The sequence below is a fragment of the Podospora pseudoanserina genome (genome assembly GCF_035222485.1).
Source record: "Podospora pseudoanserina strain CBS 124.78 chromosome 7 map unlocalized CBS124.78p_7, whole genome shotgun sequence".
Taxonomy (NCBI): domain Eukaryota; kingdom Fungi; phylum Ascomycota; class Sordariomycetes; order Sordariales; family Podosporaceae; genus Podospora; species Podospora pseudoanserina.
In genome coordinates, this window is record NW_026946671.1 from 2,178,185 (window position 1) to 2,203,755 (window position 25,571).

Consider the following 25,571-nt stretch of genomic DNA (forward strand, 5'->3'; position numbering starts at 1 on the left):
CCTGCAGCCGAAAACGAAAAAGGAGGGGGCGTGTGCAGAAGAAACAGGTGACCAGGGGGGGTTATCAGATCGCTTGGTCTTTGACGAAGAATGTGGACACACCGCGGCATTTTGGCCAGTTCGGCAGAGGTGTTTAGCCCGTCTGGCTCTTTTCGCTGTTCTTTAGGTAACAGAAGACGCGAGATGTGTCTTTGCAAGCGATTTCGGCTTCGACGGCGGTTCAAGTCGTTGTGGGGCCATTGGTTGTTCCAGCCAATCGCGAGCACCAACCCGATCTGATAACTTTATTTTATCCTCCACCAAGAACACCGTGGTGGGTCCTGTTCCACTGCGCCTTGAAAAAAACGACTGGGTGGAAAAACCATCACACGACGCCAAGTGACTACCCACAATGAAACCCCTCCTCCACCTGAACATTTCTCCATGGACTCGATAATCTGCAGGTGTTCATTGTTGGCAACAGCGCGCATGTTCCTAGCATGAGACTGGAGGGGAAACGACCCTTCGATCTCTCTCTTTTGTACCGGTAGGCTGGAGGATGGCGGTAGTCAACAACCGACACGAGGATGCAAAGCATCCACCAGCGGAAACAGAGCCAAAATTGGCGCATGGCCCGTCCCTCTGCATGGTTCTCTCAACTCTCCAGGCTCATCTAGACCAGGATCATGATGGACGGGAACAGTGATGCCACACGTGGCTAATCGATAGTCTGAATGTCGCCGTTGCGTCGCTGCCACCCCAAAGAGCCTGCAGCTGAATTTGGACCTTCTCCAGGGTAACCCGGATGGCGGGACAGTCCAGTCCCCTTCATGTTTTTGTTGGTTCGCTTCCGATCTAACGTTTGGCGTCCCTACATATAACAGTGCTCTCATCCCTGGATTCTGTCATCGGGTCTCTTGCTCGTTCCGGTTGAAGCATACCTTTTCCAAACCACCCAAGCCAGCTCCCCCAAACCCCCAGCAAACCGTCAAGATGGTCCACGTCGTCCTCCCCGCCCTCATTCCCGACATCAAGCGCGTGTATGATTCCTACTTTGCCGCCTTCCACCATGACCCCATGGGCGAGATCATGCTCAACATCCTCTTCCCCGGAGGTAATGTGAACTCACCAGAGTTCCGTGAGGAACACGCCAAGGGTACCCTCGCTTGGTGGCATCAGTCTGATTCCCAATACACCTACAAGTGCGTCGACACCGACAATGGCGACATTGTCGGCATGGGTCTCATGGATGTGATTCTGCGTCGCCGCTCCGTGGAGGAGCGCGCCTTCCAAGGTGTTCCATGGCTCCAAGGCGAGGCCAAGGAGCGCGCTGAGAAGGTTCTCAAGCCCCTTCACGACATGCGTGAGCAGCTTTTTGGCGACCAGCAATACATCTGTACGTCTTCCCACGGACCCATTTACGGGATAGAATTGCTAACACGAGATGCTCTTGTCCAGATGCCCACGTCATCGGTGTCCTCCCCGAACACCAGGGCAAGCAGGCCGGTGCCGCCCTTGCTGGCTGGGGTCTCAGCTTCGTCGACTATACCAACCTGCCCATGTACTTTGAGGCCTCGCCCTCCTCGGTCGGCCTCTACGAGAAGCTGGGCTACGAGCGTCTCAAGGAGACCATCGTTCACAAGGCTGAGACGCTCGGCACTGCCACTGATATCTCGGTGCCTCTCATGGTCAAGATGCCCAAGTCTGCCGGTGGCATGAGCTTTTATGAGTGGAAGGAGAAGGGCTACCCCAAGTTCAACGCTGCCACTCCGGCCTCCAAGAAGCAGAAGCTCTAAAGGACAGGACCAGTTGGCTTTGTGATGAGTGGAGACGTAACAAATTGCTTCCTTTTGGGTTTCTGGGCGCGGGCTGGCATGGATTATCAGGGCGTTTTGTTTTGGGTTGGGAAGACTGTGTATATAAACAGGTGTTTTGGTCCATGATATTTGGGGGCGGGAAAATGACAGCTTATTGTATCCGTACCTGACTCTGTGGCCAAATTGATGTGTTGCCCTGGAATGCAGCCGACGAAACGAGCATGTCCCGATACCGGCTGGCCGTCAGTGTGCGGATGGCAGGGACGACAGGGACGGCATCCCACGATCAAAACTTTTCTCCTCGGTTGCGGGCGGGTGGGTTGTGGGACCCCTGTCGAGTGCCAAGTCGAATTATCAATCGGACCATGGAGATAATCTTGAGAGCCACCTCTAGGCCCCCCACACCATCCCAGCCGGGATACGGAGAACAGCTCTCTGCAATGCAGCCATGGCACCATGCTGGAGAAAAAAGTGCGCAAAAAGTGCGCTTTTCCACTCCCCTCGCCAGGGGTGTTTATCCAACACTGGTCGGCGGTTGTCTCCTGTTCCGTACCAGATTGCCGTGCTGTCTCCAGTTCTTTCCGACCCTTGCGGCCCATTTTGAGCATGGTGTACCTGGAGGGGTTGCTTTTGTGTGTTTTCGACGGGACGGCAGTGAGCATATAGAATGACGTTCTCGGCACCACAGGGTCGCCGACATCCTGCTGGTGAGTGACAGTGCCCAACCCAGACAGTTCCCGCCATGGCCGAAAAACCACCACAGAGGATGACGCTGCTCCATCGGCTGCGAAAGGCCATCCTGTTCCTCAGGCTGGTGGGTTATGGTCTTCGCACGTACTACAACTTCTTTTCCCGCAGTCTGTCGGCCAAGATTGCGAACCGGCTCGCAAAGTCGGACGCATCCATCGGTCCAGACGACGTTAAAAACATTGTCATTGTTGGAGCTGCCTTCTCGGGCCTCTACGCTGCGCGCCTCCTGGCCGGCGCCGTGCCCCGAGATGGCCGCTACCGCATCGTCGTGATCGAGCCAAACAGCCACTTCAACTTCACCTGGGTCTTCCCTCGCTTTTGCGTCGTCGAAGGCCATGAGCACAAAGCCTTCATTCCCTACAGCCCCGACTTTTTTGACATGGGGCCCAAGGGGCTGGTGCAATGGGTACGTGACCGTGTGACCAGTCTCACAAGGGAGAACGTGCTCCTGCGGAGTGGAGAGGTGATCCCGTACGAGTATCTTATCATAGCCACCGGATCCAACGTCGCCGATGGTCTTCCGTCCCGCGCCGGCGTGGAGGACAAGAAGGAGGCGATTGAGCTGCTGAAAGCAATGCAGGAGCGCGTCAAGAATGCCAGCCACATTGTCGTCGCCGGAGGTGGCGCTGCGGGCGTCGAAACGGCCACGGATGCAAAGGACCGATATCCGGGCAAGTCTGTCACCATTGTGCACTCTCGGCAGGCCTTGATGCACCGTTTCGGCAACGGACTGCAACAGGGTACCTCGGAAGCCATGGAAAGACTGGGCGTCAACGTCATCCTCAACGAGAAGGTGCTTCCAGAGTCTGTAGACGGAAAGTTCATCACACTGAGCTCGGGACGAAAGATTGAGTGCGACTGCTTCGTAGGTTTATTGTTGATAACACAAATCGAGATTCGATGCTGACAAGACACTGCTGATAGATCAACTGCACCGGACAAAAGCCCGCCTCCGGCATCGTCGCGAGCCTCGCGCCGAACACAATCGCCCCGTCTGGTCACATTCGGGTCAAGCCCAACCTTCAAATCGACGACGATTCCCTTCCAAATGTATATGTCTGCGGTGACGTCGCCCAGGCCGAGGTGCGGAATCCCAACTCGCGAGTGGCGGCGCGCCAGGCCGAGATTTGCGCCGACAACGTGGTGCGGGCCGTTAAGGGCAAGAAGCCCAAATACGTCTTTACCGAGGGGTTTGGCGATGGCGTGATCAAGTTGACTTTGGGTTTGGTATGTCGAAGCCTCCAAGTGGCCGCAAAGTAAAAATCACTGGCTAACGCTGGGCAAAACAGGATCGGTCCATCACGCAGTATTTCGATGGCAAGTCGGAGCTTCTGTTCCCTGCCGAAGAACCCGATCTTGACCTCATGTGCAAGGGAACCTGGGCTGCCATGGGAGCAAGGCCTTTTGAGGATACTGGCGTGTACTCTGAGTGAAGGCGATAGTCAAGGACATCAGGTGGCGGGATGTGTTGCTCCACTGAGCATGGCGAAAAGTCGCAAGCCCGTGTGGTGATGATAGGCAATGTCCTGGCTTTGTGCTTCCGCAGCGAGCCAACTTCCGCAGCGAGCCAACTTCCGCAGCAAGCCAACAGTTCATCGATTGGCGCGTCCAATGACAGGAGTCTTGGGCCAAGATGAACACCAGGACACGCCGCAAAGCCAGCCAGCAAACCAGGTCGCGTTCAGAGCCGGTGTCAGATCCATCGCTGCTGCTACGCTGACGCGAGATGGGAAGAATTACGCGAGGTCGTTGAGCAGGGCATCGCTCTGGGCGCGGCGAGCTTGCATCTTGAAAGGCTGACAGCTTTTTGCAGGCAGATAGATGAGTAGTCTGTGTCGAGTGTCCAAACATTAGCAAGGAGATGACACAAACGTTTGGCTCGAAGCCTGCGGTGCCTGGGAGTGAAGCATCATGTCAAGTACCGCTGGTGACGTTGGGAACGATCAGCCACGCTATCAGGCACTGCGACAGTAACGACAAGTAAATAATGATTCAATAAATCGAGTTGACAGAGGCATTTCTTATGCTGATCAGGTGTACAAGTGCAAATTGAAGAATGCTCAGCTCCAGAGCTTGGAGCTTAGAGTGCCCCCACTTTGTTCTCCAACAGGCACCTTGACGGACACTGCTTGTACGACCCCACGCACCGACATGTCCAATCTTGTCACCTCCAATTCCATCCCAATGCAACAACAGATCATTACAGCGACCAACACCAGAGGTACGTCCCCCGTTTTCCCATTTCCTGCCTCTATTCTAACTCGGTCGTGTTGAACAGGCGCGCCCCCGTGTCAGTCACCCCTTTCCCCGTGAACTTGTTGTCGGATAGCCGAAGGGCCACAACGTCCACCTTCGGCTCAGCTTGATGCAGTTGGTGGAGGACTCCCTCAGGACCGGCAGCAACCGCCTTGGCCTGGACAACCCCAGCCATCACCACAATACCTACTCTGGAATTCAGGCCGCGAATGTGTCGCACAAACTCGACAATGCTTTTGCCAGTGTTGACCACCGAGTCGACCAGCAGTACCGTCTCGAGCCCCAACAAGTGACGCGCTTCGACGTCTTCTGGCCTTTTGGCATGGAGAAAAATGGCAAGCGGAAGCACATCACTGATACCGAATGCCATGGGCTCGCCCCCGCGCATAAGGGGCACAATCGCTGTCTTCTTCTCGTTCTTTACGCGATGGCCAAGTGTCTGATGCCCCTGAACGTGCGGAATCTCGTACTCCTCAGTGCCAACGACATCCGGCAATAGCTCTGTTGCAAGATACCGCCCCACGAGTCGATGTGCCTCCCGCAGTGCCGGCCCCGAAACTCTTGCGTCACGCGTGGCTGTTGTCAGAAGCTTGGCAGCAGCTCTGCCTGTGGCATGAACGATGTGGTGTTCGGCAGTTGGCTGACGTCGGTGGTCACGTTGACGGGATATTTCGAAAAGAAATTCGGAGCTCTCGATATTGACAAGGGGAAGTCTTTCAACATCCAGGCGCGGTGCTGCAGTCTCTGGTAGCAAGACTTGTCGCGGACAAAAGTTACCCGAGTCGATGGCCTGGAGCAAGTGCGTTTCCATGCTTCTGCTCTGCACATATTGCTCTCCTACCACTACAATAGCCTCGTCCGCTGCGCGCAACATGGGAATGTCCAAAGGGCTATCTCCAAAGGCCCACACATAGAGGCCATACATGTTTTGCAACCGCTCAACCAGCGACGCCTTGACTTGGGCTGTGACCACAAACCCGTCCGAAATGCGCCCTCCGCCAATGACTTTGACTGTCCCCATCAACCCGTGATTGTCCAGGACGATCTCCCAAACACGCCGCAGACCGCACGTTACCACCACTGCTGAGACATTCCTCTTGCGCTCAGCTGTTTGCAGCAGGGAAACCATTGCTGGATGCATCTTGACCAGGGACGCTATGTTCCGGCAAACCCCCTCAAAGACCTGCTCATCGGAGTATTGTTCATAGAGCAATGTTGCCTGGCGAAAGGCTGTGTACGAGTATCCCAGCTGGCTGCTGAAGAGCGTGGTCAAAGGATCTTCGCACTTTCCTTCCAACGAGCTCGGATCGAGTAGATTCTTCTTCAGCATCACCTCCCAAAAAAGCTTGCCCGTATCCTGAGTAGCCAATGTTTTATCGGCATCCAATACCAGCATTGTGCACGGCTGCTTGCAATCCATCGTGAAGCCCGACCTGAGGTTGATGCTGTCTAGGCGATTCTGCACAAGCCGTAGGTTGTGTTGGGAGCAATGGTGCTGAAAGTCCAGAAGAAGGTTGATTATCCTCACCGACAGAGCCCCCCTTTCTGCTTCAGACAACGCAATGAACAGGATGCCGCTGCTACGACACAGCCGCTGGAGCTCCCTCTTTTCCGTTTTGGCCCAGTCGTCCAAGCGAGCCGGAGTTATTGTGGGCCGCTCTCTCCCCTTGTCGTCTTGACGGCGCAGCGAAACGATATCTGCCGCCGTGTCGAAGTAGATGACGTGGGTATAGGTTTCGAGGTCGGCCTTGGTGCAGACCCTATGGTACTGCTGGTCTTTCTCGGACCAGAACATAAAATGACCGGCAACAACGGCAACCTTTTGGTTCTTGGTGGCCTCATTTGCAATGGCACTGATCGCAAGTTCACGATAGCGCGCTTTCTCGTCCTGGCTGGCCTGGTGGAAAGCGGCAAGGCCTCCTGGAAGCAGAGAGGCAATAGCTTGGGAGCCTTCATGAAAGCTGAATTGCTCCTCGCCCAGCCTGTTCTTCAACTCGACTAGCATGGACGACTTGCCACAGCCAGGGATGCCGTACACACCGACCACGACTGGTTTGCTGGCTTGAAGAGAGTTTTTGGGTCCTGAATATGGAGTCGCCATCGTGTCGGCGTCAATATCACTTTGCTGCTGCTTGGAAACAACGGTGGCGAGCTGGAACGATGAGAATATGCGTTTAACATCTCTGTCTTTTCCTTGCCGGTGACGCCAACATATACTCGTCTGTCCATTCCCTCCCGTTCCCTCCCTTCCAGTCTCAGTTTGACTCGGCCTCTCGTGATGGTTGTAGGCCTCACTGCTTCCGCTCAGCAAACACTCGGATTCGGGTTGCACAAGTTGAGGCCTACCATGACAGCCCTGGTGCGCATTCTCGCACATGCGTGTCTCCGGTGCTTTCTTTCGTCATGTTCATTCACCGCTCCCACCTCTTGTTGAATCATATCACCATCCTGGCTCACGTCACTATTCAAAGCTGGATATGCACAGCGCAAACACGGGACAGGCTGAGACGATGCACTGGGGAACAAATTTTTGGCCATGAAGCTTCATTACGATTCGTCAAGGTTTCATTCGTGTCATATTATACATTAACCCACCCGGCTGGGCTGCCCCTGTCCGGCAACCTCACGGGTATCAAAATATACAAGGATCACTCCGTCCGCGTTATTCAGAGGAGGGCGACCATGGCCAAGGGGAGAGCGGCACCGACGAGGCCGGCGGTGAGGCCGGCGGCGCCAGAGCCGGGAGCGCTGGTCTCGGCAGGGGCGGCATCGTCGGTCGTGGTAGGGGTGGCAGCAGGACCAGCGCTGGACGAAGCAGAGTCGGTGGGGAGCTCCAGGGTGCCGCCGCCGATGGTGGTGGTCATGGGAGCAACCTCGTCGCACATGGAGATGACAGAGGGAAGGACCTCAGCTGCGGAGAGATTGATGGTCAGCAAGCACTCAGAGCCAAACAGGGCGGTAAAACATACCGACAGCAACGTCCTGACCGCAGGCAACCATGACGCAGGCAACGCTGGCATCGTAGATGGCACGGTAGTTTTCGAGAATGCAGAAGCACTCGAGCTCGGTGTCGTCCTTGCAGGTGGTGGCGCTCTTGCGGGCGTCGCTGAGGCACTTGAGCGAGCACTCGGGAACGTAGTCACCGAGGGTGGTGTGGTCGTGACCCTCGTGGGCAACAACACCGGCAACGGCGGCAGCGAGGAGAGCGGTGATGTACTTCATTTTGGCAGAAGGATGGGTCTCGACGGTTGCTGAGTAGGTAGTAGCTGGTGGGAGGCAGAGAACAACAAGATCAGGGCGGGCGATCGCTTTCCCCCGAGCTCAGCTCTTGCAGAGCTCTTTATAGGGTGACATCGAATGGGGTGGGTAGCCTCGGTTCCTGGTGGGCGGGTGTGTCTGCAACGGAGGCCCTGCTGGGCGGCGACAAGGGCTGTCCGGTCTCGCATCGCAGTGCAGAGCTTGCGGCGCTATCGCCAATAGCCCCGTCGAGGCCGTGCATGCATGGGCCTTGGCAATCAGATGATCAGATAATGGAGATTAGATCGAACCCCTGTCTGTTGGTCGTGGCCAATTTTTTTTCTTCGAATCGGGATGCAGAATTTGCCGGGCTCGACCCCTCTCTCGTCCTCGTCCCGGTGAAGGACGGGCTTAGGGGTGGGTGACTGTGGAACCAGGTCGCCCCATCCGCCCGCCGAGGATCCGGAAATTCTCGCAAGCTGGTTTTGGGAGTGTGTGAGTTGGGAGTGTGGGAGTGTGGGAGTGTGAAAGTGTGGGAGTGTGCATGGCTGCGATTGATGGGTCTGTTTGGGTGGTAGAGAGGTGCAAAAGGGAATTAACTCGTTAATAAAACATCACCCACGTCTCTCGCCTGTTTTGCTGCTTGCCTTGCTGTGTTCCGTCTTGCCATTCTTGGCATATATCGTTTCTTCCTCTGTTACCACCGTCCACTGCCGCAGCCATGGCCACGGAGAAGCAGCCAGCCAGCTTGTCGGCGGATGAGGGCGTTAGTCCCGTCGTCGAAGAGAGAGGACACAGCTCTGCGGACCTAGAGAAAGACGCTATCTCCAGCGATGCTCAGGCTGGTGTTCAAGCCATCGAGGCCGCGCAGCTCGTCTGGCCAAAATCGCACCTCATTGGAGCCTATGTCTTGTAAGAAGGCGGTTGAACAGACAGCTTGAGGATGGGACGCTAACCGGTGTATTCGACAGCATCTGGCTCATCTACTTTGTCACGTCGCTGCAGGAGGTGTGCGCCAGGGCGTACAGCCCCTTCGTTACCAGCACCTTCTCTTCACACAGTCTGACTCCCGTGGTGTACATTGTCTCAAGCATTCTTGGTGGCGTCTCCAAGCTGCCCCTGGCCAAGATTCTTGACATTTGGGGTCGGCCGCAGGGCATGGCTCTCATGCTCCTCATCTGGACGATTGGCTTCGTCATGATGGCTGCGTGCAAGAATGTTACGCAGTACGCGGCCGCCTATGTGTTTTCCACCGTTGGGTAAGTTCAGGCATGGTACAAAGTCGAGTTTTACCTGGATCTTGAGAAACTGACCGGCATCGTGACCACCAATAGTGCGCAGGGCATCAGCTACTGCATCACCGTCTTCGTTTCTGACACGACCAGCTTGAAGAACAGAGGTCTGATGCTCGCCTACGCCACCTCCCCCTACATTGTGACGACCTGGGCCGGCGGTCCCATCGCCGACAGATTCATCATGAACGGAGGTCCTGGCTGGAGATGGGGCATGGGCATGTGGGCCATCGTCACGCCTGTGATTGTCACCCCCTTGATTCTCATCTTTATTTACAACCAGCACCGTGCTGAAAAGATGGGTCTCATCCAGCCGCGCCAGTTTGGAAAGATTACCTTTACCCGCGTCAAGGAGGCTGTGATTCAGATGGATCTCCTCGGCATCTTTATCCTCGGCGTCGGTCTCTCCATGTTCCTTGTTCCCATTGCCATCTACAAGTATCAAGCCGACGAATGGCGCTCACCGCTCATCATCTGCCTTCTCATCTTTGGCGGTCTCCTCGTGGCCGGCTTTGTTGCCTATGAGAAGTGGCTCGCCCCTGTCAACTTTGTCCCTGCCCACCTCCTCCGCCACCCCAACGTTCTCCTGGCCGGCATCATGCTCACCCTCATCTTTGCCAGCGCCATGGTCTGGGGCAACTTCTTCTCGTCCATGTGCATGGTCGCCTGGAACACCACCGTGACCGAGGCCACGTACATCTCCAACATTTACCGCACCGGCATGTGCTTCGCCTCCATCCCCCTCGGATGGGCCATTCGAAAGACTCGTCGCTTCAAGTGGGTTGCCGTCTACTACTCGCTGCCGCTAATGCTCCTCGGCATCGGCCTGATGATTGAGTTCCGCCGCCCCGACGTCAACATTGGCTACATTGTCATGACGCAAATCTTTGCTTCGTTTGCCGCCGGGCCCTTGGTTGTCGCATCCGAGCTCGCCATGATGAGCCAGGTCACCCACAACCAGATGGCTGCCATCCTCGCCATCCTGGACCTCTTTGGTAGTGTAGGCACGGCAGTTGGCTCCACTGTTGCGTCGGCCGTTTGGACCAACGTGTTCCCCGGGGCCATCCGGGACAGGCTTCCCCAGCTGACCGACATGCAAGTCACCAGCATCTCTGGAAGCATGTACACGCAGCTCGGCTACCGCAAAGGCACACCCATCCGTCTCGGCATCTCATGGGCCTATCACGACGCGCAGCAAGTCTTGTTGATTATTAGCATGGTTATGATAGGCTGCGGCTGGATATTGACATGGTTCTGGAAGAACACCAGGTTGTCAGACAAGCAGTCCCAGCAGTAGGGGTCATTGGGTAGATACAGACAGATGCATGTTTCATTGGATAATTTGATACCTATTGGCCGGGAGGCGAAATAGCTCTCTGCACAGTGAACAGGGGGTTCAGCATAATAAAATGTGTTTTTCCAGGCCAGATGGTCTTTTGAACTGTTCTGTATTTTATATTTGTGACTAATTAGGTAACTACCATACTATATGTCTTCTGTCCCATCACATGTGCTGAAGAAAAATCTATAAAAGGGGTATCAGTTGAGTTGAAAGCACGCCTCCGCCTCTTCCTCCCTCTCTTCCTCTTGCCACCGCAGCACCTGGTCTCCGTCGTGGCATCGCCCAAAACGGACACGGGGTATTTGTTGAAAACAGATTGACTCGCTCGCATCCATAAAAGCATCCCGTCATCTCCTTAGGGTATCCAACCATCATGATCATTAGTATCTGTTGAGCCTCAGTTGCACTCACTTGAAACATTGCACACACACCCAAAACGCCCGGCGACTATACGTTACGTTGAATAAACATGCACACGGAATACCGACTTGGTCTCCAAAGCCGAAGGACTTAGTCCTTCTTGATGGATGGCTCAGACGCTTGCTGAGGACCAGAAGACAAGCCCGGAACGACACCGCCATCCCGAGACACGGGCTGGACACCAAGGGACTCGGTAGGGGGGCCGCGGTAGTTCTTGTGACCCCAGACGGCGTACCACGCAGCCGCGATGGCCACGAAGCCGACCAAGACAGCAGGAGCATAGTTGACCGTCTCGGGAGTGACAGGAAGCAGGGCAGGCATGCAAAAGAGCGGAAGGGCGAGGGCGGACCAGGCTGCAGAGATGATTAGCATGTGGAAACCGAGGAGAAGTCAGGTGCTGCCAAGGGGAAACATACCCAGAGCAATGATGTTGCAGAGCCAGCCAAACTTGCCCAAGAAGAACTTGCCGCCCCTCACCTGGGCTCTGCCCTCGAGCATGGACACGGCGATAGGGGCGGCATACGAGAGGGTCAGGGAAATGACACCCACGCCGGAAAAGGCGTTGAACGCTACAGGAGATCCAAAGTAGATGGCACCCAGAATGATCTGAATCGCCATGGACAACATCATGGCGTTGAGGGGAACATCCAGCTTGGTATTGACCACCTTCCACCACTTGGAACCGGGGATGGCACCGTCGCGAGCAAAGGCCCACGTGCAGCGCGAAGCAGCGGTTGTGCAGGCGGTACCGCAAAGGATACCCAAAACCATGATGGGAACCAGGAGGGCAAAGGCACCCCCTTCGGAGCCAACGGCAGACTTGAGGATGGCCGGGACAGGCTGTGCCAACTGCACCATCAACGCCAGGTCGGGAAGAACAAACATGAGCGGCACGAGGAACAGGAGCCCGCCAATGGTGTTGATGAGGATGGTAATAACCATGGCCTTGGGGACCTGAGTGGCGGGATGCTGGACCTCCTCGCACATGGAGATGACCATACCGGTAGACGAGGTGGCATACCCGGCGTGAAGGAGGCCGACCATGAACGACCAGCCGGCAGGCCAGCCGGAGGTGGGCTCAAAGTGGGTGAAGGCGTATTCGGCGGAGCGGCGGCCTTCCTTGGCAACGGCGAGGACGGTAATGAGGATGGCAAGGATGCCGGCGAAGGTCCAGAACACGGCAAAGGTCTGTAGAACAGCAAGAAGGTTAGCGACAGACAAGCAAGACACGGGATGCGAGACTCACATCGAGGAGGGGCAAGTGACGGTTGCCAAAGGCCGAGATGGCATTGCACAGCAAAGTGATGGCCAAAAAGGTCAGCCAGATCTGGTATGTCTCGGCGCCCCAGATCTCCTCGCCCTCGGAGTTGGTGAAGACATTGACGCAGGCAACATAAAACAAGGTGGTTCCGAACTGCACAGCAAGAGTGATGGTGATGTTGCCGACGACATAGCACCAGCCGCATATGTAGGCGCTGAGCCTGCGAATCTTTGCGGGCGCAAGCATAAAGGTCTGGTAGTAGACACCTCCGGCGGTGGGATACACGCTTGTGATTTCTCCCAGCGAAGCGGCGACACAGAGAATGATCAGGGAGACGATGACCCAGCCCCAAATGACAACGGCCGGGCCGCCGCCCTGGAGCGGATAGTAGAGCGTCGTAGCGAGACCGTAGGGGATCGAGGCGAGCACAAAGGACATGAAGGCGACATGCCAAGTGGAACGAGTGCGCACCAACTCGGCCTTGTAGCCCATGGCCTCGAGGAGCCCATCGGCATCGTCAGAGTCGTTGCCGGACGACGCCCGTATCTCGGGGGCGGCCACAACGGCGGCGGCGCCGGTGGCGGCTTGTGGGCTCATTGGCGGGTGGTTTTTAGGGCTCTTGCGGGGCCGGGCCGAGATGGGTTCGGGGGTCGGACGGCTAAACAAACAACAGCTGGCGCAAGACGCAGAATTTTGCAGACGGCAGGAGAAACGTGAGCCTTGTCAAACACAAAAAAAGAGACGACGAAAGGATCAGGGTGGGATTTAAGCCATGTAGGAAGCTGCATCCTGCCCGAGGTACCCTCTGATTACGTACAGATAAGCTGCTCCCGGGGAGCCAAGCACCCGGAGTGGCAGGCACAACCAGGTGAGCCATGTCCCCGGGGAAGCGCTACAGCATGCGCTACTGTTATCTAGAAACAGTGTGGGGTGCCTAAGGTACCAGGTATTCCAGTGTTTTTTTTTTTTTTTTTGGTGCTTGCAAAACCAACAGTCAAGCAGTTGGGCTCCCGAAGCTGTGGCAGGTGGCTTCAGCGGTGTCTCATTCTCCTGTATTCGTTCCACGGCACTAGGTATCAGACAGTCTCACAGTATTTTTGAGCCATCTGATTTTCCACGTCGTTTTTTTCCCAATGATAGGCACGTGAGTCGGTGGCCTGTGCAGCACCTGGTATTGGCCAATGGACATGAACGGTTTTCCGACACAGGGTCGAGCTAAGCATTTTTTGGCGTCATTGGGCATGAGAGAGTGGGGGTCCAGCTCTTGTCCCGAACCGCGGCGCTGGAAGTGCTTTCTCAACGTCCCACTGCAGAGTCTCCCACGCCCGTGGAGCTGTCAAGAACACGCTGCAGTTTAGACAGATGGTTAGCGTGTCCCTTTTGACAGAGAAACATCACACCATGCCCCGCGATTATCGCAATGCTGGGTTTCAATAGCTTCTGTTTTTTGCGCCCGAGAAATTCCGGGGTCAAGCCAAGAACCTGGGGATTGGCTTGCCAAATCCTCTCAGGTGGGGAATACCTGTTGGTTGCATGTGAAGACCACCTGACAGATAAACAGTATTTGAGCCATTGTTGACATTGCCAGCCCACTTGGACATGCTATTCTATACTCTTTTGACCCAGCCACCAGCGGGTATTATTATCTCCCAGGAATCATCCTGCAACAAAACAATATAGTGTGTTTACACATGGCCACGGCCAGAGCGTGCAATAGGCTCCCCAACATAGTCGTACACCATCTTCACCTTGGCTACTTGGCTCCCCTTCACGGTTACGGCCCACTTGACCAGCCTTTTCTCCCCAGCAATCACCTCGAAGCCCCATTCGACAGTCGACCTCCATCCAGCGCCCTTGCCCAACTGACTCAAACTCTCCATCACCTCAATCATGACGGCCCGTTCCGGTAGGCCGACATCAGGATCCGTCTCCATTCGCGACTCAAACGCCATCTGTCCGATCTGAGCACCATTCTTTTCCGTTGTCATTTTCTCCACTTTTGTGTACGTTGGTGTTCTGTTGACAAAATCATACCGACATCGTACACGCACCGGCCCTAGTGGCGCGGGAAGAACGACGGCTCGGTCCTCGTTGTCCAAGATGTACATGTTGTCGTTCATGGGAATGTTGAACCTGCAGCCACCAAACCAGGGGCGGCGGACGGTCTGTTGAAAGCTAAAGACCACATCGTCGGAGAAGGGTAAGCAGTAAGGGTGCTTGATGTATTCCTGCTCAATAGTCATGAAGGAGAGGAGCTTCCGAGTCCAGAAAGATGTCCCTTGCTGCTCCATGTTAGCAACACGACAAAACGATGCCTCAGCAACGAAAGTCGTACCATCTTGTATGCCTCCTTCATGTTATCAGAGAGCTTTCGGTTGAAGCGCCAGCGGCCACTGATGTCGAGTACTGAAGTCTGACTAGGCGCCGCCATGGTGTATGTGAGAGCGTGAGTAGTGGGCATTGGCGATGGCGACAAGTCTTCTGATGAATAGTCTGTCATTTTAACAATTTGTTGTCCTGTGAGAGATTATTTTCTGAGCAGTCTAAAACGTTTTCGGTGGCGGCCAAGTTTGTTTCCGTTCGCGACTGCTTTCGTTCCGAGCGATTGTCGCACAGTTTTGTAACAGCGGGTGCCTGCATTCTATCGAAAGTTGTCCTTCCCCGCAACGCGCCCACTAAGATAGTTGACTGGAATGTGGTGTTTGATGCAAGGGGGTTGGCAGGACAGATACTAGAGGCCGATGAAACCATCGTATTGATGTGAGACAGTTCGTTTTCAAATCTGGAAAACCGAATGCGGGCCGCTTCAAGAAACTCGGCAATTGTGTCTCGGCAGAACATGTATTAAGCACAATCTTGCAAACATAACACTTAAAGGTGTCCATTCTTGGCGGTGAAAGAGGCCGGTTCTGGGATGGTAAGTAGTTGGTAGGGTAATATATCGGTTTCATTTCTGTCGAGGCCGTGGGCTTGATGGAAACATCATCTGGGTTGGGTTTTGCTTGCGGGAGGACTTTCATGACCCTGTTCACTCTAGCCTGGATCAAACCGTTTGATGCAGCGATGCATATACGTGCCTGATTTGATTAAGAACAAAGCAGTCTATAATCAAATATATGGGGTTGATCAAGCATGGCAAGCTGTAGAGAGTCTCGAAAAGCCTTCCCTTGCCCAGTCGGTGACACCGTTAACCTCACGAGGTCAGCTTCCGGCACCCATCTAAAACTAAACAAATATTTTTCTAGCCTAAGAAGATACCCTCAATATTGTTGGCATCACCTACACTCTGCACCTCCTCACGCGGGGCTTAGCTTGGCTTCATTCGAAACATCCTCAGACTTCATCCTCTCTTCGGCCTGGGCAACAGCACTCTCCCAGTCAGCATTGTAGAGGTAGAGGAGCTCGAGTGCCGACACACTGGTTAATACCTTGTCAGTAATGCCATTTCCTAGTTGTCTTCAATGTCTTAAAAGATCAGCGTCCACTTACACAGCAAGCCCCATAGTCAGTCCTGTCCAAAGCCCGCTCAGCTTCCAATCTAGCGCAAACGCCGTCGACAACGAGATGGGCAAGGCGACCAAGTAATACGAAAACAGGTTGGCATAGCCCCCGATGGCCTGTCTGCCAACGCCGCGCAAGATGCCGTGAGACACAGCAGCCAAGGCATCAAAAATTTGCATTAAAGCACAGACAAGAATTACGCGCTTGGCGATGCCGACAACCTCGTCATCTTCCGTGAAGATGCGTGGAATGGTCTCGTTCAGCACAACGAATACGGTCAGGTTGAAGCAACCAACAATGAATCCTGCGACAATGGCCTGTACAAAGGTTTAGCAACAAAACTTGTACTAATCAGAAAGGAGGACATACCACTCTGGCAGTAACCCGGGCAGCGTCGCTCAGGTGCGCCCCGATGAGATTGGCGACTCGAGTGGATGTGGCAATGGCCAACGGGAATGGAATGTTGAATGAGGTGGAGGTGACGGTGACAAGCACGCTCTGTGCTGCAAGTTGCGCGGTCCCAAATTGGCCAGCGGCGATTGTCAAGATTTCCAGCACGGAGAACTGTGCTTCAATCATGATCATACCAGGTAGCGCCAGTTTGATCATGGGTCCTATTTTAAATGTCAGCGCCTCAAAAGGGGCAGGAAAGCAGAAACAGGTACGCACCCCAGTTGCTAAAGGCCTTGCGCGTCAAACCGTTCCAGCACTGAGAGCCATCCAAAAACCGCACGTATGCCACTAACAAGAGCGGCAAGAGATTCTGGGTAATGGCCATCGCTGTGGCGGCCCCCGCAAAGTGCCAATCAAACTTGAAGACAAACAAGTAATTGAGAGCGAAGCTCACGGGCGCCCCGATGAGCAAGGCATACGTCGTGGCATGAAATAAGCCCTGGGACTGGACGAATCTTTTACCGCTCTCCAAGGCTGCGACCCCGGGCATTCCTACGATAAGAACTCGCAAAAAGAGCGCGGCAAGCGAGGCCGTTTCCTGATCGGGGACCATGGCGGACAAAATAGGCTCCGAAAACCACCACAGCACAGCAATGGGCACCATGAGGATCCAGAGAAGCCACGTCATCCGTTGGGCTTGGAGGCCAACAAGGTGCTTGTGCCCCGAGCCGTACGCCTGGGCGCAAAGCGTGTCTAGACAGGTGGAGAGGCCCTGAACAGGAACGTAGCAGGTGATGCTTGCCGTCATGGTAGCCACTGGAAAGAGGTGACTGTTAGTAAGCTGGCAATTACTGCGATGCATGAATGGAGCACTCACGATTCACGGCGGCCAGCTCCACCATTCCCAAGCGTCCCACCGTCAAGACACTCCCAATAGTGACCGAGTAGTGCAAGAGAAAGGTCACAATCAGGGGAGCTGCGTACTGGACCAATGTCTTGGTCTCTCTCTGCCAAGTCGTCTTGATGGCTTGGGCTGCCACAGCCTCTTCGAACCGCTCGTAAATCTCCTCGGCGGGAGGTGTCGGCAGGGTCTCGTCGACCTCGGGTGTTCCTCCTCCGAGGAGAGGTGTTGTCTCAACGACAGGGGCATCCTGGAAAATGGGCTCCGGGTCTTCGTGGTCCTTGATCTTGGTGCTGAAAAGTCGTCGATAAAGGCGCCAAAAGACATTGTTGCGCTGAGAACGTGGATGTTTTGGTGGCAGAATAGCATTATCGCGTAGGAGACTTATCTCTGCCTGGAGAGAATCTTCGACCTCGCGTGGATTGGGAACGGGCCGGTCCAATCCTTGAATAGCTATAGTTGAGTAGCCAGACCCGTAGGCAACGCCGTTGGGGTGGAAGGCGAGTTTGGCATCTTCTGGACGACCATCTGTCTGTGATTCGGCGTCTGATACCTGGGTTTGGGAGTCGTCGTCCGAGGAGCACTCGGCAATATCTCTGGTCAAGATTTCGCGAACAATCGGGGAAGTCGCTAGAAATGAAGGGGGGTATGGCAGGCTTTCGGGGATGAACTCTGACAAAACAGACTGGCGGCGACCTTGAGATCGGCTGTGGATAGGCTGGGGCCCAGATCGAGAGTCGGCCATCTTGACGTTGCGGATGGTTTGTCGAAGGATTCTGTCGTGGTTAGGTTGATTTAGAAAGACTCTGGACGGCTCTTGGTCTCGAAAAAGCTTGGAGACAAGGGCCCGGAAAACCGTGGAAGGTACGATGGTTGGGTGAAAGCGGACTAAGAAGAAGGTCCCACGGATGGTTGCGCGCAGGCAGTCACTGCTCTATGACATGCACTGTGGCACAAAGGCAAGTCGTGGTAGGTCTTGCTCTCTACGATCGACGATGCTCTGCCATCCCAAGGCTGTGGTCCCTTCTTATCTTGATCTGCAAGCATTTCGTTTGAGATAACGAAGGCCATGGAACCCAACAGCAGCCACACACCAACGCCATCCTGCAAATTAGCGGTGTATGACATTGACATTTATCTGCACTGGCTTATCTTTTGTGTGTATGATAAAAGTAAGATAATTCACCCATGGTGTGCAGATGCCAAGAAGCAATAGCACTTCGCCTCCGATCGTCCTCCTCCCCAAGGGTTCAGTGACGCAGCTTGGTTTGCAGCTTCCTGCAACTCTCTTGCAGCTCCCCACCACCCACATGTGTAACGGCGGCCACTGACATCATCGCTGCCACCCTTGGACCAACGAAGGAGCCTCGCCGACCCCCCACCCTGCCATGGAGAAAAAGCCCCGAGGACTATCTGCTCCGGCTGGCAACATTGTGAAACCTCAACTCTAAAATCCGCAGCGATTCGAATATCCTCAAACTCTTCCAACGGCTCCCAGTGCAATCAGAAACTGCCCACCATAGTACAAGACCCAAACAGCATGATGCATCCAGCCCTGGTGTGCAGATGTCGCCGGAACCAAAAACCTGCCCGCCGCCAGAATCGAGTCTGAGTTTGCAAACATGACCGCTCCGGTGACAATCTCCCTGCTCTCCAACGTGAGCGCCATCAAAACCATGACAAGAATTGTCAACGAGTACACGGCAACTGGCGCTCGCAGGTCTTTGCCGACCTTGGGCATCAGCTGCACAATCATAACGGGAACCAACATACCCAAAGCCCCCGCAGTTCCAAGACGCCATATATCGCCGTTTTGCAGCACTTGGAGTTTGGAAACGATATCCCCCGCACCTGGACCGGCGTGGAGAAAGTGAATAATGTACAGGATGTGTGCAACTAGGAAGCTCAACAGACCGAATAGAAAAGATGTATCATCGTTCCATGCCAGAAAAGCGTCACCTGTTGAGCCCAGGGCCAAAGCACCCACCAACAGAGCTGGTCCACCGCGAAGGTAGGTGAAGATCGATAGGAGGGCTGTCGAAGCTGTCTTGATGACCATGCGCGAAAAGCTCGGCGCTGCGCGGACCATGGCCTGGTAGATAACTGCTGAGCCAATGGAGGCAGCGAGAACAGCCGAGTCTACCGTGTAAGAGTTGGCGGCCATGGTTGAGTTTGGGGTTTTTGAAGATGAGAAATAAAGTGAAGTGTGGTTTGGTTGTTCTCGCGAGCTTTGTCTTTTCAGTTTTGACGGTGGACACCGAGGCCCCAGCCACACTTGGCATTCCATGTGACTGACGTCTTGGCAAAACCCTTGATAGTCCTAGCAGAATTGAGCTCGATAGGTACTACGCTTGTTCTAGCAATCGGACGTTTGAAATGAGCAAACTGAAATGGGATGAAAAGCCCTGTTTGTATGTGGAAATGGGACAGCACGAGCCATCATGTACCCTCTTCGAACAGAGCTGTGCTACTTTTTATAGCAAACTCAAAACACACTTTTCTGGTGATGTTGAATAAATATAAAAATGTTTACGATGGCAATTTGCTAGCAGCTACTCCAAGCAGGCTTTTCTTGCAAAAGCAGACCCGTGGGTTTGAGGTAGAGAGTCCACTGTAGCACATCTGCATCCTCCAATGAAATGAACCAGCACTGAAGGAAACTGGATGGGGCTAGACTTGACCCTGTATCTTCAGACTGTGCTCCCTCTTGACATAGGTCACAAGGAGGGGTTGAAATCCGCTACCTACATGACCCGTGGAATCTGTGGTTGCCAGAACCAAACCATAGTATGGACAAGCTTTGTGACGGCGGCTTTATGTAAGGGGGAAGCTAAGCAGTATAATTGCGCCTCTGGACTCTATTGAATGTAATCTAGAAATACTTTGACCCAGGATTGTTAATTATAAAACTATGCGTAGATAGTACATCAAACCTTACTGAGTTGGTGAAACACACAACAGCAACAACCTCTCCAATCACATAGTGTAGCTTTACCAAGAACTATTTCCTGTATCCAAACAATTACCTGTCTAAGTATCACAGTTACATAGGTACAGAAAAAAACCCTGTCAGCCAAATTGTGGACAGAAGGGTACCTTAGAGACTGGCACAAGCTGGTGGCGTCTTGAAGAAGAAGCACGCTCCTCGCCAATTTACAGACTGTTTTAAGACCTGTTGGTTAGTTTTCAAGGGCTACTAACGTTAGTTGTTTGAGAGGTCGAGTATTATCTGCAAATGTCCTTATTCCCAGAACGATTCCCTATTGTTTTGTTGGGGACGCTCAGGTCACTCAACGAGGCACTCTAAAGACGTAGGGTAGAAAAGCCCGAAGGCTCGCTACCGCATAATCTTGCACCCCATGGCGTAAATATATTGTACGTACTGGCCTTGACCCATTGGCTAGCTTGGTACTTGTTGGGTAGGTACTCAGTGAATCATGCAGACAATGTCGACTGATTCTAAGAGGCAACGTTGCGGTGACCACGCCCTGTGAAGAAGTAAGCATCTGCCGGCAATACGCTATCACCCCAAATTCTATAGATAGCGCAGTGCCCCGGATCAGGTGTCCTCAGGTGATGCTTCAATGAGACCGCTATGAAGCATGTCGCGTATTCGCCGCGATACCGCATCTTCTTCAACAGTCTTCAACTGGACTTTGTCTGGCAGCTATCAAACGGTTTGTGCAATTCCCAAACATGCTGCCTTTTTACATGACAACTGCGATGGCTTGTGCCGTACTGAGAAAAAGCAAACATAAATTTTGCTCACCAAGCCGCCCACCCAGATATTGATTTGTTGACTTCGTGTACCACGTCAAGTGGTCAACTCCACGATCCTTCCAGTTCCAAAGTCCCTCCCAACCACCTCCGTACTCGCAACCGTAACCTCGTCATGAAAACGAGACAATCCCATGACTCTTCCTTAAAACGTGGCGCTCGTGAGAATGGTTGAACACGACCCCGGTTGATAAGGACCCTGAATACGAGAAGACAAGTCTTGGCTCGACGGATTGGGATAGCGAACCTGCATCGCTCGGCACGCCACTGCACACCCAACCCACGCTATTAGGTATATGCAACCGACCCGATACCTTGCAGTCCGACCTTGAACGATGGAGGGGGCACGCGTGCCGAATAGATATAAGTTGAGGATTGTGCCCGCCTTTGACTGCCGATGTGCTACTCCCCTCGCCCTTTCGGTACTCTATACGTCCAGACAGTCGTCTCAAATCAGTCACTCGTTCAACTTTCACTGAACAGAATCATGAAGCACTTTCTCATGTTTGCTGCCATAGGCGTGACCGGGCTGTAGGTGTCTCATTAGTTCCCATGTTTTTGTCATGCTGACGATTCACTCCTCTAGATCCCAGGCTCTCTCCCCGCCCCTGATCACCGCTTCTATCCCTCTCCCATCCGACATCACCTACTCCCACACGCAGACTGGATGTCCAACTGTTACTCAGACACGGGAACTTTGCGCCAGCTGCCCTATTCCAGCTTGTCTTGTGCTTGGAACCATTACGCAGTCCTGCAATTGCCCTACCCCTATCCCTACAGTCTATCTTGACTACCCATGCTCGGAAAGTTGCAGCGGAATCTGGTGCGCGACCAGCTGGGCTATTATTCAGGAGTCAGGTTGCACATCTACGGACTCAACATCTCCGTCTTCCACTGCCACCATCACCAGCAAGACCAAGCCGTGGCACAACGGCACCTACACTGGTCATAGCACCAAGACCAAGACGACGACCATCACTGAGACCGAAACAGATGAGTGCGAGCCAACACTCACCAAGACCACCACAGTGACCATCAGCTCCGAGCCGCCCGTGCTACCGACTTTAGAGACCTCGACGAATCTCCCTGATGTCGAAACCTCCATCACAATCGCACCTAATGTCACCTTTACCTCGAGAGGCCCAGGAGGTGGCGGGGCAGTGAGCTCCACGAGCGTGATCGAGGCGGCTGCTGGAAAGATGCGCATACTTGGATTGTGGTGAGAGGGTCATGTCTAGACGAGATGATATGAATGTGTTTAGTTTACGGAGTGGGGCGTTGTCGTGGGTGGTGTTTAGTTGTGTATTGGGGAGCTCTTGTTTCTTGGGTAGGCGTCCAGTGTAGTGAATGAGGTCGACGTTGTTGATGCTAGACTTTTTCGTCATTCTGCCATATCTAGGTGATTTTGTTATTCCCATGTGTTGACATTGATGCAGTGTGGGTCGGGGGAGTATCCCCGCTAACGTCTCAGACATGCAGAAGACCTGGAACTCCTACCCCTGAACAGGATTTGCATCAATACACACTCTAGCTCCAGCCCATCCAGTGTAAATATCTCAGAATATTCTTCAAATCCACACGCTCCGCGCTCTCCACCGTTAACCTGGCACACGTCATCCAACTGGACTCTGCTCCGTCCAGCTTGTGCCGATAACCCGCATGCGGCTTGGCGTCAGCTACCCCGCTGCCTTTGACTTGAAGTGCTGCGTTCCGTAGGTATAAAATGGCGCGACCCTATTGCCTTTGCAAATTGATCGAATGAGCCATTTCACGAAAACCATCTAGTCAATATCCAATCTAGAAACCATGTCTGAGCCCACCGAACCGTCTGCTCCCACACGCCGTCTTACTGCCAAGCTTGGCAGGCTCAACCCCTTCAAGTCGTCCAAGCGATCCAAAGAGGATGAGGACGAGGAAGACATCGGCGAGGATATCGATGACACCACTGTTGCAGGAGGCGGCCACTCTGCGTTTGACCATACCCGCCATGATCTGATGGTGTCGGATGCCATCAAGTCCTTTCTTGCTCGACAAGGTGTTTTGCCTTCAAAGGATGACCCCGAGGGGCTAGCAACGTTGCTCGACCAGCCTATGGTCATACCGCCTGCGTCGGTGTTTGACAGATCTCACCCCCTCACCGAGTACTTTATCAGCTCCTCGCACAACACCTACCTGAGGGCCCATCAACTGTACGGCAAATCTGATGCTGATGCCTACAGGACTATCCTGACGGCTGGGGCACGCTGTGTCGAGATAGACGCGTGGGATAATCCCGATGACCCGTCTGAGCCGAAGGTAACTCATGGCTATACTTTGGTTTCGAATGTTCCTTTTCGGGAGGTTTGCGAGGTCATTAGGAACTTTGTTGACTACGAGACGTCTGCTGGCGCAGCAGCAGCACCTATTCTCCTGTCTCTCGAGAATCACTGCAATCCAAATGGGCAGCTTCGGCTTGTTCAGATCATGAAGGAAGTCTTTGGTGACAGACTCTTGAGTAAAGCAGTCCGAGAAAAGGGACACGAAGAACAGTCCGAGTCGGACCCAGAATCCCACGTGCGCCTCGAGGAGTTGGGCAACAAGATCGCCGTCATTGTCGAGTATCACCTCCCCGGAGAGATCGACACATCCGATTCTTCCTCTGATTCCTCTTCTGACGAGGAGGAAGAGGCAAAAAAGGAAAGAGAGGAATACAAAGCCCGCAAAAGGGAGACTGAAGCTGCCGTAATCATCCCCGAGCTGGAAGAGCTAGGCGTCTATGCCCAGTCGGTGAAGCCAGGCGATGATTCATGGTATGCCGGCGAGGGCGTCCTCAGGAACAGGCCGCATCACCACTTGATCAACATATCGGAAGCGGGCTTGGCTCGGCATGCCACCGACGATGTCAACACAGCAGCAATACAGCGGCACAACAGCAAACACCTTATGAGGGTTTTCCCCAAAGGCACCAGAATCTCGTCACGCAATCTATCACCCGTCTCATTTTGGGCACTTGGAGCTCAAATCCTAGCGCTAAACTGGCAGCGTTTCGACGCCAGCATGCAGCTCAACGACGCGCTCTTTGCGGGAACGACGGGTTATGTCCTCAAACCCATGCATCTTCAGCACTCGGGTGGTGGAAGATTGGTCAAAACGAGGAAACGACTGAGACTCCACGTGGCCGGAGCTAGTGATGTTCCTGTTCCCAAAGGGAGGGATTCGGTACTTAAGCCGTACGTGACGGTTTCATTGGTGCAGAAGGATGGCACATCGTTGAAGCAGTCAAAGAGAAAGCAGAAGACGTCAGGTTACAAGAAGCATGGGCTGAGATCTGCCCTGGCTGCTCTTCACTCGAGCGAGGAGAGTCCAGCTGAGACGGATCCGATCTGGGATGAAACTCTGGAATGGGAGTTTGAAGACGACGAGCTGGTGTTTCTGCGCATCTTTATCAAGAGTGACGATTCTTTTGCAAGCAATCCCATCTTGGCAGTTACCGCAGTACGAGTTTTGTATGTGGTTCAGCGGGAGTGGGGATTCCTCAGGATGCTGGACCTAAAAGGGCACGAGACAGGTTGCACCTTGCTGGTTCGCTTTGAGATAGAAGACTTGTAGGAACAGTTGTCCGTCGACAGCAGAGAGCTTTGGGCTCGGTTGTTAAAGTCGGATTGGGTAGCAGTTCAGGGGTTCAGAGGTTCAGGGGTTCGGGTGGTGTTACTAGTTAGATGGGGTGGATTCTTTGTTGTAAACAACTCTTGTTACGGCGAGGCATGTAGAAGGGCTTGCATGTTTTCTGCAAAGCTTTCTGCTATTGTCTGATGTAGAACCCCTGTCTACAAGGCGGTGATCGTTTTACAGGCTCGACAACATTTAGATGCCCACATCAATGTTGGAGCTCAGCTAATTCAAGGAGTGATCAGGGATCTTCGGCAAGGGGAACAGGCGCAAGAACAATTCTCTTGCCCTTTCCATCAAACTTGTCGGCTTCTTCCACATAGTAATCCTTCCATCCAGCCTTTGGCAAATCGATTGTCTCGTCCTCTGTCAAAAACTTCATAAAAACCCCATGTGTAACCACCACGATGCTCGTTTTCAAGTCCTCCCTTTCTTCGGCGGCCTTCTTGTCCTCCTCCTTCTGCGCCTGCTGAATGTTCTGGGCAACATTCCACAAAATCTTCCTGACCTTCTCCGCCCTTTTGGTTACGCTCTCATCGTCCGCTGCATAATCGCCCTTCTTTTCCAGCCAGTCGTCACCATCGAGTTCCGAAGCGTTTCCAGCCAAACTGGACCAGACACCATCGGGAAATGAAGGGAATCTCTCTTTGAGCACCGAGATGGGAGAGCCAGTGTCGCAGGGCAAGTCGCTTCGCTCTTGGAGGTAGGGGTCCAGTATCAGGTTGTTGCCGCCGGGGAGAATCGAGCCAAAGGCGTCGAGTGTCGTCTCGATTGCTCTTGTCAGAGGGGAGGTAATGACAACAGCAACAGAGGACAAGTCGGGGAAGGATGCCTCCAAGGCGGCAGCCTGCTCATGGCCAACTTGGGTTAACCCGGGGTCGCGAATGTTGAAGTCTTTGGTGACATTGTGAACCGACTCGGCATGCCGGACAAGAAAGATTTGGGGCCTGGCTGGGGACATTTTGGTGCCCCTGACTCCTGGCTATTTAATTCTATT

General features: G+C 53.9%; 12 protein-coding genes across 12 annotated transcripts; 5 read left to right on the top strand and 7 right to left on the bottom strand.

The window, feature by feature from the left end:
• The first annotated feature begins 134 nt into the window (after positions 1-134).
• Positions 135-1,979, top strand: QC764_700160 (uncharacterized protein). Its single transcript, XM_062949682.1, has 2 exons — positions 135-1,375; positions 1,438-1,979. The coding sequence occupies exons 1-2, from the start codon at positions 973-975 to the stop codon at positions 1,773-1,775; spliced, it is 741 nt and encodes a 246-aa protein (XP_062796992.1). The 5' UTR covers positions 135-972; the 3' UTR covers positions 1,776-1,979.
• Positions 1,980-2,538: 559 nt separating this feature from the next.
• QC764_700150 (uncharacterized protein) lies at positions 2,539-3,979 on the top strand (the record flags this gene model as incomplete). The annotated part of the gene is made up of 3 exons (XM_062949681.1): positions 2,539-3,411; positions 3,492-3,773; positions 3,836-3,979. 3 exons carry the CDS (start codon positions 2,539-2,541, stop codon positions 3,977-3,979), a joined length of 1,299 nt encoding a protein of 432 aa, XP_062796993.1.
• An 818-nt stretch (positions 3,980-4,797) lies between these two features.
• QC764_700140 (uncharacterized protein) lies at positions 4,798-7,340 on the bottom strand (the record flags this gene model as incomplete). The annotated part of the gene is made up of 2 exons (XM_062949680.1): positions 4,798-7,092; positions 7,149-7,340. 2 exons carry the CDS (start codon positions 7,338-7,340, stop codon positions 4,798-4,800), a joined length of 2,487 nt encoding a protein of 828 aa, XP_062796994.1.
• Positions 7,341-7,468: 128 nt separating this feature from the next.
• QC764_700130 (uncharacterized protein) lies at positions 7,469-9,291 on the bottom strand (the record flags this gene model as incomplete). Its single annotated transcript, XM_062949679.1, has 2 exons — positions 7,772-9,291; positions 7,469-7,713 (listed from the first exon to the last, which is right to left on the bottom strand). Exons 1-2 carry the CDS (start codon positions 8,022-8,024, stop codon positions 7,469-7,471), a joined length of 498 nt encoding a protein of 165 aa, XP_062796995.1. The 5' UTR covers positions 8,025-9,291.
• Positions 8,761-10,628, top strand: QC764_700120 (uncharacterized protein; the record flags this gene model as incomplete). Its single annotated transcript, XM_062949678.1, has 3 exons — positions 8,761-8,951; positions 9,011-9,298; positions 9,374-10,628. The coding sequence occupies 3 exons, from the start codon at positions 8,761-8,763 to the stop codon at positions 10,626-10,628; spliced, it is 1,734 nt and encodes a 577-aa protein (XP_062796996.1).
• A 116-nt stretch (positions 10,629-10,744) lies between these two features.
• Positions 10,745-13,415, bottom strand: QC764_700110 (uncharacterized protein). The gene is made up of 3 exons (XM_062949677.1): positions 12,340-13,415; positions 11,510-12,281; positions 10,745-11,446 (listed from the first exon to the last, which is right to left on the bottom strand). The coding sequence occupies exons 1-3, from the start codon at positions 12,949-12,951 to the stop codon at positions 11,184-11,186; spliced, it is 1,647 nt and encodes a 548-aa protein (XP_062796997.1). The 5' UTR covers positions 12,952-13,415; the 3' UTR covers positions 10,745-11,183.
• Positions 13,416-13,933: 518 nt separating this feature from the next.
• Positions 13,934-15,073, bottom strand: QC764_700105 (uncharacterized protein). Its single transcript, XM_062949676.1, has 2 exons — positions 14,690-15,073; positions 13,934-14,636 (listed from the first exon to the last, which is right to left on the bottom strand). Exons 1-2 carry the CDS (start codon positions 14,852-14,854, stop codon positions 14,040-14,042), a joined length of 762 nt encoding a protein of 253 aa, XP_062796998.1. The 5' UTR covers positions 14,855-15,073; the 3' UTR covers positions 13,934-14,039.
• Positions 15,074-15,296: 223 nt separating this feature from the next.
• QC764_700100 (uncharacterized protein) lies at positions 15,297-17,894 on the bottom strand (the record flags this gene model as incomplete). Its single annotated transcript, XM_062949675.1, has 5 exons — positions 15,297-15,771; positions 15,844-16,172; positions 16,225-16,469; positions 16,525-17,064; positions 17,126-17,894. The coding sequence occupies 5 exons, from the start codon at positions 17,892-17,894 to the stop codon at positions 15,651-15,653; spliced, it is 2,004 nt and encodes a 667-aa protein (XP_062796999.1). The 3' UTR covers positions 15,297-15,650.
• A 729-nt stretch (positions 17,895-18,623) lies between these two features.
• Positions 18,624-19,436, bottom strand: QC764_700090 (uncharacterized protein; the record flags this gene model as incomplete). Its single annotated transcript, XM_062949674.1, has 1 exon — positions 18,624-19,436. One exon carries the CDS (start codon positions 19,434-19,436, stop codon positions 18,624-18,626), a length of 813 nt encoding a protein of 270 aa, XP_062797000.1.
• A 1,567-nt stretch (positions 19,437-21,003) lies between these two features.
• QC764_700080 (uncharacterized protein) lies at positions 21,004-22,149 on the top strand (the record flags this gene model as incomplete). The annotated part of the gene is made up of 2 exons (XM_062949673.1): positions 21,004-21,457; positions 21,513-22,149. Exons 1-2 carry the CDS (start codon positions 21,324-21,326, stop codon positions 22,147-22,149), a joined length of 771 nt encoding a protein of 256 aa, XP_062797001.1. The 5' UTR covers positions 21,004-21,323.
• A 583-nt stretch (positions 22,150-22,732) lies between these two features.
• On the top strand, positions 22,733-24,514 carry QC764_700070 (uncharacterized protein; the record flags this gene model as incomplete). Its single annotated transcript, XM_062949672.1, has 1 exon — positions 22,733-24,514. One exon carries the CDS (start codon positions 22,733-22,735, stop codon positions 24,512-24,514), a length of 1,782 nt encoding a protein of 593 aa, XP_062797002.1.
• Positions 24,515-24,579: 65 nt separating this feature from the next.
• QC764_700060 (uncharacterized protein) lies at positions 24,580-25,535 on the bottom strand (the record flags this gene model as incomplete). The annotated part of the gene is made up of 3 exons (XM_062949671.1): positions 24,580-24,636; positions 24,729-24,758; positions 24,852-25,535. 3 exons carry the CDS (start codon positions 25,533-25,535, stop codon positions 24,580-24,582), a joined length of 771 nt encoding a protein of 256 aa, XP_062797003.1.
• Between the last annotated feature and the right edge of the window lie 36 nt (positions 25,536-25,571).

Excerpts from the sequence above, each read along its gene's own strand:
- QC764_700160 (XM_062949682.1), top strand. The coding sequence starts at position 973 with ATGGTCCACGTCGTCCTCCCCGCCCTCATTCCCGACATCAAGCGCGTG. Across the intron at positions 1,376-1,437 it reads TGGCGACCAGCAATACATCT|ATGCCCACGTCATCGGTGTC; the intron begins GTACGTCTTCCC and ends GCTCTTGTCCAG.
- QC764_700110 (XM_062949677.1), bottom strand. The coding sequence starts at position 12,951 with ATGAGCCCACAAGCCGCCACCGGCGCCGCCGCCGTTGTGGCCGCCCCC. Across the intron at positions 12,282-12,339 it reads GTCACTTGCCCCTCCTCGAT|ACCTTTGCCGTGTTCTGGAC; the intron begins GTGAGTCTCGCA and ends GCTGTTCTACAG. Across the intron at positions 11,447-11,509 it reads CTGCAACATCATTGCTCTGG|CCTGGTCCGCCCTCGCCCTT; the intron begins GTATGTTTCCCC and ends TCATCTCTGCAG.
- QC764_700105 (XM_062949676.1), bottom strand. The coding sequence starts at position 14,854 with ATGACAGACTATTCATCAGAAGACTTGTCGCCATCGCCAATGCCCACT. Across the intron at positions 14,637-14,689 it reads TGAAGGAGGCATACAAGATG|CAAGGGACATCTTTCTGGAC; the intron begins GTACGACTTTCG and ends AACATGGAGCAG.